General features: G+C 35.7%; 1 protein-coding gene across 1 annotated transcript; it reads right to left on the bottom strand.

The window, feature by feature from the left end:
* Positions 75 to 1746, bottom strand: LOC105178705 (transcription factor JUNGBRUNNEN 1). Its single transcript, XM_011102236.2, has 3 exons — positions 1505 to 1746; positions 1137 to 1420; positions 75 to 733 (listed from the first exon to the last, which is right to left on the bottom strand). Exons 1-3 carry the CDS (start codon positions 1716 to 1718, stop codon positions 332 to 334), a joined length of 900 nt encoding a protein of 299 aa, XP_011100538.1. The 5' UTR covers positions 1719 to 1746; the 3' UTR covers positions 75 to 331.

Here is a 12112-nt window from a genome sequence, read left to right as displayed (position 1 = left end):
AACTGAACTTAAATGGTTTTATGCCGTTCCTCGAAACTTGTTGATCGTGATAATGCATTTGCAACTAGGGAAAATTAAGAATAACCATTTGATATCGTTTCTTTCCGAAAGCAATAGGGGAGTTTCACAATCGAGTTATCTTTCCGTTTCCTACTACTTCTCATCTTGTTTTTGAGCTCCAACTAAGTGGTTTTATTGCAACTGCATGGAGACTACAAACAAATGTACATACTACCACCTAAAGATTCATAGGATACAAGAATTAGCAAGCTCAAAAACCCAAAACTGTCTGCTGAAGATCTGTCTAAGTATCTTTTGCCAAATTTGAAAGTTAGAGGGATCGATCAAGTGCCAGGCCACTAATGATTGATCCAAGCTCGTACCAGTTTCCATTTCTCAAGATCTCATAATGATCACCATTTTCAGACCAAAGATATGAGCTTGATGATGATGTGACTGTAGATTGAGATAATGAAATCTGTTCCACAGGATTAATGTTGTGGTAATGGCTTCTAAGTTCTTGCAAGTTGTTCTTGATCACTTCATTCTCACCTGTGGAACTCATGATGTTGATGCATCTCCCATTGCTGCCTGCTGATTCAAAGCTGCATGTTCTTGAATTTGCATCGTCCTTGCTTGTTTTAATGTTGTTGATGGTGTGCTTCCAATCTTGTGCTATGCGCTTCTTTTGAGGTGTATTCCTCCTCACTATTCTACAAAGTGTCCAAACTTCCTGCAGAGTCAAGAAACTATATTGAGACAAAGGGGTTCTTGGTGAGTTGATTAATATGATGTGTTGATTTTGGGGTTTGCAAATTTAGTCCGAACTTGACACTTTTGCTGCCAATTTGACAATCTTGCCCATGTAAACACCAAGGCTTGTTACCCATTAGTCAAATTAGTACAACATAAATTGACTTCTAAAAGTCATACATCAAATATAAACAAACTACTCACAACGTCCCAATGTCATATGTAAGAGTTTCAGATCAAAGTTGAATAAGCAAAAGTATATGGTGTTAAGATCATTCATTTCATGGAGTAGAGAATAAGAAAAGCAAAGTAGGTAATATGATGATGGATGCAGAAATAAGTAACAGAACAGGAGAGGTCTGTAGCAGATCATATGAACTCACAGCTTCTTGATGATGAGTTGGAGGAGGGAGTCTGAATTCATGCATCATCCAATCTGTTTTAGTCCCTTTACCGGCGCTTCCTCCATAATAAACCAGAGACTTCTTGAGGCCAATGATGCAGCATTTGGTGTTGGAGGTTGATGCAGAATGAATTGGCTTATCAATGCCTGTTGCCTTCCAGAATCCAGACCCTGTCACTGTTACTCTATTCGGCCTCGCGCTGTTTCGATACTTTCTCCCTCTCTTGCAGAAGAAATACCATTCTTTTTCCCCTTTACTCATTTCTGCATGCAACAAACATCATAGATTATTATTAATTTTTAGCTTAAATTAAGCAGAAGCTCATGAACATATATATATATGCTTACTTGGAAGATCCCATGGATCATATTTGTAGATATCAAGTTGTGTGATGAGGTCTAAAGTGATGGATTTGCCTTGAACCTTTCTCTGTAAATAAAATCCCACAAGCTCTTCATCAGTTGGATGAAACCTAAATCCTGGTACAACACTACTGTAATCTGCTTCTTCTGATCCTTCATTGTTTCTTCCCTCTTCTGCAACACTATAATTCTCCTCCATCTCTATGTTTTTGCTGCTCAAGATTTTTAAGTCCTTCAATGCTATATATATATAAGTGATTAGTTCTTGGCCTTGGTCAACTCATGCATTGCCACATATACATATATCTATATCTCAATATATATCTATAGTTATATATATATATATATAATAATATGTCAAAATGACATATATTTCGTGCTAAGTGATTGGATTTAAGTAATATTAGTGATGGAGGAAAGAAGAACTCACAAGGACAAAATGGGCTTTTCACAATCAAGCAAAATTCAAGAAAAATTATATATTTGAATTCACCAGGCTAATTACTGACTGCCCATTACAATATAATAATAAATAAAACTGTATTTTCATTGCAGGGGTAATAAATGCCTCGTATAGTATAAATACCCCTAACTCACAGAGAGAAGACTAAGTTGAAAAGAAAAATATAAATTGTATGATTTTGGGATTATTCAAGTTCCCAAATAATATATGGATATTTTATTTGTATTTATTTACTTAAATGTTACTTGGATATTTTGATATTCTCCCTTGGGATGACTTACATGGCTAAGTGATGCCTTGGCTGGTTTCGTTTCTATTTTCAGTTTTTAATTTTTGAAAAAGTAATGAAAATAAAATTATTTATAGGGATAATTATATTTACACATCTTGATTTATAATTTATTTATATAAATTATTCATGTCTTTTGCGTAATGCCAAAATCCACCCCTGCTAGTAAAAAAAAAAAGTTTGTGGAATGATGGTGACGTTTTCATGGGCTGTATTTATAATTTTAAAAAAAAATGTAGATGGTTTGTGTAAATACCGTTGACTGTGTATTATAATTTTTTTTTTCAAAATATGTGAATAATTTCTATATATAAATCATAAATTAGAAAGTACAGATATAATTATCCCTTATTTATACGTACTCTCATTGAGTATTGATCCTGCTAAAAAATTGTGGTCGAAAGAGATTATACTGGTAGTCCAAGTGTTCGACCTCCACGTACTTCTTCGGTAGGATCTGTCAACTGGAACAAGAAAGGTTAGGATGGTCGGAGTCGTCCCCGACGAAAACACTCCGACGCCCAAATTAGAATCTCAAAGATATTGTTAAAATATTGGGTAGTTGTTCATAAACTGTCTCAAATTAACATTACCTGTTTATTATGCGGATCCAGTATTTATAAGTTGACATCAGTCGCATATGGTAAGTGCGTGTATCACGGATTAGCCTTCCTCTTATAGGTCGAGCGTCTGGACTGATTGATGCCTGCTGATAAAGTGATAAATTAACCTTCTTAATTCAAGCCACTAACGTGCCCAAACAATTTCCTTCCTTCCCAGCGAGATTTATCGTATCTCTTCCAGAATTACTCTTTTACCCTTAGATAGGATTATACTTGTCTTTTCAATAATCCTACCGTTATCAAGTATCCTCTCTGGGATATTGATGATTGTGGAGTCTCCATTTCCAGATATTTTTCCACCCCATTATAGCAATTTTCATGCACTAGTTAGCACAGCATATGTCATGCTTCTAGAATTTGGGGTTTTGATGTCATGCTCATCGAGAAGAATACCTGCAATATTCCAAGAAATTAATTAGTTGACTATATTGGTGTAGTGCATCTACACCTTCATATTTGAGGGAAAATAAAGAACTCTTAGTACAAAAAATTGACAATACTACTTCTTGGAAAACCACATTGGAGTACTTCCATTTATTATTCTTTTTTTTTTTTCAGGGGTCAATTCCAACGATTTTTTTTGAAAATTTGACATAATTATAAATACTCACTCATTATTTGAAAAATTATCAGTAATTCTCTGATTTGAATGATCGTCTAGCAATTAGCTCATTTCATTAGTTTTCGTTAGGTTTTCATTTATTTTTTGTAGTGAACTGAACAAAATATCCTTGTAGATTAAAAATTATGACTTTTTTTAAGATTTTCATATTTTTTTTATTAACTAGGTGGATAATATATTTTTTTTTTATAATTTTGCAAACTTTTCAAACATCCCATCCGATTTTTTTTGCAAATTTTAAAAGAAAATAATACAGTAAGGATATAGTTGATAATTTTATACTTTCATTCAAGAATTATATAATTTTATGATGAAGTAGTACAAACATTGATATGAACTAATATTTATAATAAAAAAAACTAATAATTAAAATAATTGTGGAAGTCCACCAATGTGGGCATACTATTGACCAATTAGATCTAAGGAAGAGGGAAGGGTTTTATTCGAAAACACGAAGGGATAATTATACTTTTCTTTCCTGAGATTTTGTGTAGTCATGTAGAATTTTTTATGATTTGAAAATTTTCATTTCGTAGCATTGAGATTTACTTTTATTTAAAAAATAAGCCCATTCGTTAGTTAAATTAAATTTGTTGATCTTAATAAAAATAAAATAAAATTTCATATTGACCTCCAATTGATTAATTACATAATTATTGTAGGTCAATAATACCTTTCTATGACCAAATTATCCTTATATATTTTCACATATTAATACATATGAGGAGGTATATCTTCATATTATAAGTGTAGATTAGTCGGAAAATATTTGTTTGACCTGCAATAAGTCAGTAATAAGTCAATCGATGGTAAAATAAGTTTTCATTCAGTTTTTTGTTAATATCAACAAATTTAGTGAATTTTAACTAATGAAAGAACTTATTGTTAGAAATAAATAAATTAAACTCAAAAATTCTAAATATAATTTTTAAAATAATACGAAATTTACATATAATTACACCAAACTTCTAAATCGGAGAGAGGGTAGTTATCCAGTAAAGAAAGTTGTATGAATGAATGAATGAATGAATAAATGTGGGTTGGGGGTGTGCAGCAAATACCACCCACCAACACTTTATAGTCTTTGCAAGAAAATTGACAATTTTGCAATTATTACCAAGAAATCATGTTTTTCCTTCCATTCTAGACTCAGTTGCTATCTTCATACAATACTTAAATGTTCTATTTTAGCCCTAAAGTCAATGAAAATGCCTCATTTGTCTGCACTTGTGCTTCTAGACATCAATTTCTGAGATTTTGATAAAATCATAAATACATTTTTGTTATTTAAAAAATTATTGATACTTATGTAACATTTGGATGATAAATTGGAAATGTCAACTTTATTCTTAATAATTTTTTTGATTTTTTAAATATTAAATAATATGATGTTTGTGCAAGGTTTGGTCGCTTCAGTGTTTATGCCTTGTAAATCTTAAAAAGAGCATTTTTAGTCCATAAAATATTCTAAAAGGCATGTGAAGTTATAACTTACACTTCAAAATAGCATTTTGGGCAGTTCAATACAAAATCTTGATGTAACCCTATCAAAAGCGAATGATTGGACGGACGTTAATTTTAAGGGAAATAGACAGTTCTGCAAACAACGAGAACACATTTATAATCGTATCTAACGTTAGGGAAAAGTATTATTTTAGTCCGTTAAATATGTCTAATTTTAATTTTAGTTCGATAACTATGTCCATTTTTTTTTAGGTCCAGTAACTTACGAAATTGCTTACATTTAGTCCTCTGACAGATTTTCGAACAATTTTACCCCTATGAGTGCATATGGACTAAAACTGCCCATCAAAAGTTGCATAGGAATAAAATTGTCCGAAAATCTGCCACATGACTAAAAGTAAGCGATTTCGTAAGTTAATGGACCTAAAAAAAATAAATATAGTTATCGGACTAAAATTAAAATTAGGCATACTTAGCGGATTAAAATAATACTTTTCCCTTAACGTTACAAGTCCGTCCCAATAAACTCTTTTTTTCTCGACACACTTCCTTTTATTGTTCCTACCTGCATGAAAGCCCTTGGAATCTTCACATGTCTTCATCCTAATCAATTCCTATCCTCTTCTCTAACTTTCTTTCCTTCCTTCCTTCCTTGTTCGGTTTGTGTCATTACTTATCCTTCATTTTCTCTTCCAAGTATAGACTTTTGATTGTTATGGCCAATAGCTACAGACACAGTCTGTTGGAATTTTATGGAAGGATTTCTTTTTCTATATGAACTGGAACACATTCACACAAGACTATCATTTTACTGGAAAAAATACGAGCAGCCTCATGTGATCATAAATGAGCAAATTATCCTTTTATAAAAAAAATAAATAGCAATTTACCTTTTTGTGTTTTTTACAATGCAACAATTTACTCTTACCGTATTTTTTGAAATAAAGCAATTTACCTCTTTAGAAGTGAGTTACAAATAACAAATTGGATTGTTTTCTCATCAATCAAAATAAATATTATCATTTTTTTAAGAACAATTGCATAGGTGCTAATGATTCAACGATAGTAATATAAACAAAAATATGAGGTAAATTGCAATCTATCTACCTGTATTATGAAAAATAGGCAAATAGTCCCGTTATGAAAAATAAAATAGCAATTTATTATTCTTGTGTTTTCAAAATAAAATAACTATTATTTTCATAGGGGGATAATTTGCTCGTTTCCAATGTCACGGGAGGGTAAATTGCTATTCACCCTAAAAAAATATGATGAGTTTAATTTGTAACTAATAAGTGAGATATTCACGTCTAAAAGTATATTTTTTACACGTTCGTTGCACTGCGAAACTTGCTAGTGCAACGAAAAGGATGTTTAAACCAAGAAATGCATGAGATCACAGCTACGAAAGTGTTATGTCCCGGGGCGTTGTAGACAGATTGTAAATGGAGGGATGCCATGGCGTATGTAGACAGATGGAGGATGAATGGCATCACAAAACAGTTTCCTACCACACATGAGAAATGAGAAGAGCATAATCTGATCGTTGACAACATTAAAATTTTGTCGTGCCAACGGCTTGAACTGGTGATCAAGGCTTGATTGCCTCCAGTTTGCTGCACGGGCCATGCTAGGACACTGACTTCTGATGGAAATGTAGAGACGAGATTGGCATATCTAAGACTCACTGTTGTTACCTTGCTGTCAGAAGGAGAGGCGTCCTCCAGAAACCAAATAGCATTAGTTTAGGCCATGATCAGCCGCTAAAACTTATTTATTAATACTACAGTAGACAGAAAAAGTCGTTTGTTGCGCATGAAATGGTCGGGGCCGACACTTTTTGATAACAGTAAATCAAAATGGTGACATGAAGGAATTATGACTGATAATCAGTTTTGCAGTAATTTAATAAGCTTCAAGTTAAGAGATACAGAAAAGATGGTAGTACGTAAGAAAATGAACAGAAAACTTGCTATTTAAGACAACCTGATCAATTCAAGAATGCAATAGAAAAATTACTGTAAGTGCCATAAGCTTCAGATTTTGGCACATATATTGTTGTTGCATACAATACTGATGTGCTACTTTAGAAAAGAATTTGTATAGGAAAAGAATCAGATGTGCATAATGAGCACATCAGTATTGTATGCAAAAACTAGCACCTCAGTTGATTTTTTGGGTTAAATGCAAATTTACGTCCATTACATGTGAAATGAGCAAATATGAAATGAGCAAATACCTTCTTGTGAAAAAAAAATTAGCAAATTAATTACCCTTGTGTTTCAACAAATGAAACAAATTATCCTCCTATCAATATTTTGGATATGAGTAATTTGCTTCATTTTCCAAAACACAGAGGATAATTTGCTATTTTATTTTTCATAGATTTTTTTGCTCAATTTTTCATATCACAGGGGGTAAATTGCATTTTTCTCCATTTTTTTTCTAAAGATGAAAAACGATAATGGAACAAGATCATATATATCCTCATCGGCGGTGGCACTGTAGACCAGTCTTTTAACAAAATAGCAAGTAAGGACACTAATTTCTAAAAAAAAAAGGGGCAGTTTCAGTCCAGTTTACCCTAATTTCATTTGAAATGGTCACATGTCCAGCATGTGACAATCAAAAAATTGGGATTTTTGTCTACTTTGGCCCACAATTACTTACGTGGCAATAAAAAATCCGGCCAAAGTGGCAGGAGTGATGTATCAAATTTTAGCACATTAGCGTTGCCACATCATCAAGGTCTATGTAATCAGTAGCCTGGTCAACCGCTTTTGGAGGGAAAATATATCACACTTCCCTCACGTGGCTCTTCTTCCAAAAGCCCTAAGCTGAATATCCTTACCAAGCTAATGCCGACGTAAAGGAGGAGAATCAGAGTTCAGAAATCATCACAAGAGGCTCAAAATAGTTCGATTGAAAGAGTAATTTTTCTAAGACGGTGATGATAGGCATCTAAGCATGCCCCCATTTGGATACCATAAGTTTTCTAATTAGCTTTGGATATAATGAAGTGGGAAAAATGAATGTATTTTTATGGGGTTGAGTGTTGAAGTGTTCAGCTCCTTCAGTTCCAGAGGTTGAAGACGATAATCAAATAGGGAACTGAAGTCGTATTTTGCTAATTACGCTTTCTCTCCTACTTACGTTTTTATTAGTTGTTATAGGTGGCACATGAGTCAGAAGCTTAGTTGTTGGGTTAGTTAGGAGTTGTTAGTTTGTTTCTTCTTTTCCTCACGAATGCTGAGCTTATTTATAGTTGGGTTCAAGATACTCAATGTACTATTAATTCATCTTCTACAGAAATGAAAGTGTTCCCTTCCCACTGCTCACACGTTGTTGTTATGCTTCTCTAATTTTTTATTTGGCAATGGCTTCTCCTGGATTTTTAATGGTATTAGAACTATCATCATGATGGTCTCTGTATACACTCGCAGTTAACATAATTGAATTCCTTCACGATGGCAAATTCCTCAATATTCAGTCCTGATCTGACTGGTGTTGGTACCAATGCTGGCAATGACCCTATGACTGGACGACCACCAGTCCTTGATCCACTGCAATGGTGATGATCTCAGCACCACTAAATAAAAGTAATTGGTTATCTTGGAATATATTTGTATGCATTACACTAGAAGGACGAGATAAAATTGGCTATATAGATGGATCCTGTGGAAAACCGGTTGAAGGATCTGCGGAATATCGTTAATGGAGGATATCGGAATCAATGGTACGAACTTGGATACTGAATGCAATCTCAAAGGACATTGTCAACGCTTACCTCTATGCGAACTCAGCTAGAGCACTGTGGCTGGAACTTGAAACACAACATGGAGAATCCGATGGTCCACTGCTTTACAAAATTCAATGCGCAATTACCTCCATCACTCAAGGTAATCTCAGTATCACAACATACTATACCAACTTAAAGCAGATGTGGGATGAATTGGCATGTTTGATGCCACCTGCAATGTGCACATGCAGAAACTGCACATGTGGTTGTAATAGAACAAAAATCAATCAAACTGAGGCAAGTCAGTTGGTGCAATTCCTTATGGGATTGAACGAAATCTATGACAATATACGCAATCATATTTTAGTCCTTGATCCATTACCGCATGTAAATTAGGCATATTCATGGTTCTTAGAGTTGAAACTCAACGTCAGGTGAATCTAGGTTTTATGGATGCTGGGGATTCAACTATGATGGCAAGAGGTATTGACTCAACTATGATGGGAAGAGGTATTGAGCAAAGAGAGGTCTCTGGGCCCAAGAACTTTTTGAGACGCAGGGGTCCGGGGGACAAGAGGTAGCTATTCTGCAGTCACTGCCACAAGTCTGGGCATAATAGAGAGTCTTGCTTCAAGCTTCATGGTACCTTTGATTGATACAGGGATCTAACAAAGCAAAGGAAGAAGAACACACATGGGGATAGGCTTATGCTATGCACGACTTTGACCATTAGCACCTTATGAATGTTGTCGGTGTAAAGAGGGGAGGAAGAAGTGTCTCAGTTGATGATTTAATGGAAGCTTTATAGCTTGTTTAGAGCAAAACAATCCTTGATCCAGTGAAAGTTCATTTTGCCAAGACAGATGAAGTGGCAGGTATGACTCAAAATTTAGCCTCGAAGTGTTTAAGTTTGAGTTATTGGATTGTAGACACAGGGGCCTCGAATCATATATGTGGTGATGAGAACATGTTTGAAACCTTACATTCCTTGAAACAACCTGTTAACATCCTACTTCCTAATGGCAGCAGCACATCAGCCATCAAGGCTGGTGACATCCCTCTAGCACAAGGACTCACTTTATCACATGTCCTCTTTCCTCCCAGCTTTAAATACAATTTGTGGTCTGTATCGCAACTCTGCAAATCTCACTTTGTCAGCTTCATCATTCTCACTTCTTTATGCCTTTTGCAGGACCTGAAGACTAAAAGTATTCTGGCTCTAGGAACACAATTAGGGAAGCTCTATGTCTTAGATGCAAATTCTTTTGTTTCCAAACCTTTGTTAGAGAAACCTTCTAGCTCTGCTGCCTATTTTTCTGCTGCTCAAGACATGTACGCTTTATGGCATAAAAGGCTAGGTCACTCTAGCTCCTTAGTACTTCAACACATTCCTATGATAAAGGTGTCAAATGATGTCAATGACCATATTTGTTATATCTGCCCCTTAGCAAAACAGACATGGGGAGCGTTTCCCTTGAGTAATTCTTGTTCTTCTCACATCTTTGAACTAATACACATTGATATTTGGGGTCCATACAAACAAGCTTCTCTTTCGGGATCACATTACGTCCTAACCATTGTTAACTTGCTTTCATCTTTCTTCGCCAGAACCTGCACTCAACTTTCTGCCAAGGTTCAAATCATGCGTACTGATAATGACTCGAAATTTACTAGCCTTGTTTGTTAGAATTTACTCCACTCCCATGGCATTATTCACCAAAAGAGTTGTGCCTATTCCCCCCCCAACAAAATGAGACCGTTGAACGAAAACACAACACCTCCTCCAAGTCGCTCGAGCTCTCATGTTTGAATCAGGTTTGCCCAGGTTGTTTTGGGCAGAATCCATGCTCACTGCCACTCACATAATCAACAGATTACTTATACCTTCTCTTAACTGGAAAACTCCTTTTCAATTCCTCCACCATAAACCTCCATCCTATTATAATCTAAAAACATTTGGGTGTCTCTGTTTTTCTTCGAATGTACTTCCCCACAAAAACAAGTTTGATCAAAGAGCTTTTAGGTGCATTTTTATGGCTATGTTCTAGGGCAGAAGGAGTATAAACTTTATAAACTTGATCACCACAAAGTTATCATCTCATGTGATGTTGTTTTTGATGAACATATATTTCCATATCTGTCATCTAATCACTCTACTTCATCTACTCCTATACCTACTCCCATCACTGACCCCTTCACTGCGCCTTGTGTTGATCCTCCAATCTCTGCTAGTTCCACTGCTTCCTCTTCGCCTGATCTTGGACCTGCTCTCCCTTGTCCTCAACTTGTACCTGCTCCCCCTTCTCCTTAACCTATACCTCCTCTTCGCAGGTCAACTAGGGCTACTAAACCTCCCAGTTGGTTGGATGATTATCACTGCCAATACTCTTTTTCTAATGCCTCTGGTTTCCCTTATGATCTCTCACCTTTACATATTAATTTCATGGCAGCTTTGTCTACTGTGCAAGAACCCAAAACTTACTTGCAGGGGTAGGGCAAATTGGAGCGGGAGCAGGCCATGAAAGATAAACATGCAGCCTTGGAGAAAAACGAGATGTGGGATATTGTGGACTTGCCTCCTGATAAGCATGCCATTGGGAGCAAGTGGGTGTTCAAAGTCGAGTTGAAACCCGATGGTTCTATGGATCGTTATAAGGATCGACTCGTAGCGAAGGGGTACAATCAGGTCGAGGGGGTTGACTACATTAATCACTTTTCCCTTGTAGCCAAAGCGGTCACCGTGCATCTTTTGTTGCCCATAGCTTCCAGCTAGTCCTGGCATCTTCATCAAGTTGACATCAACAGCGCCTTCCTTCATGGTTTTCTTGATGAGACTATCTACATGAAGGCACCTAACGGTTATCTTGTTGCTCCTGGAAAGGTCTGCAGATTGAAGAGGTCTCTCTATGGCTTGAAACAAGCTTCTCGACAGTGGAACCTTGAACTCACTGCTGATCTTCTTCGTTATGGGTTCTTTCAGTCTTCTCATGATTTTTGTTTGTTTGTTAAGCATTCTTCTGCAAGTCCCCTAATTCTGTTTGTTTACGTTGGCGATGTCATCTTTACTGGTCCTTCTGAGGACGCTATTTAACACACTAAGAAGTTTTTTGTCAGACTCGAGATTGCTCGTTCCACTGCAAGTATTTATGTTACACAGCACAAGTACATTTGCGACATCATTTCGGACACTGGACTTTCTTCTGCTAAGATGGCTTCCACGTCTCTTCCTTTGGGTATCAAGCTATCAACTCGCTCTGCTCTTCCCTTGTCTAATCCTGAACTTTATCAAAGGCTCGTTGGCCGATTGTTGTACCTTGGTTTCAAGGGGCATTCAGACACTGGGTTTTTCTTTCCTGTTGCATCTTCATTCTCCTTGACTACTTATTGCAGTAC

The sequence above is a fragment of the Sesamum indicum genome, linkage group LG16 (genome assembly GCF_000512975.1).
Source record: "Sesamum indicum cultivar Zhongzhi No. 13 linkage group LG16, S_indicum_v1.0, whole genome shotgun sequence".
Classification (NCBI taxonomy): domain Eukaryota; kingdom Viridiplantae; phylum Streptophyta; class Magnoliopsida; order Lamiales; family Pedaliaceae; genus Sesamum; species Sesamum indicum.
This window is presented reverse-complemented; position numbering and strand designations above follow the sequence as displayed.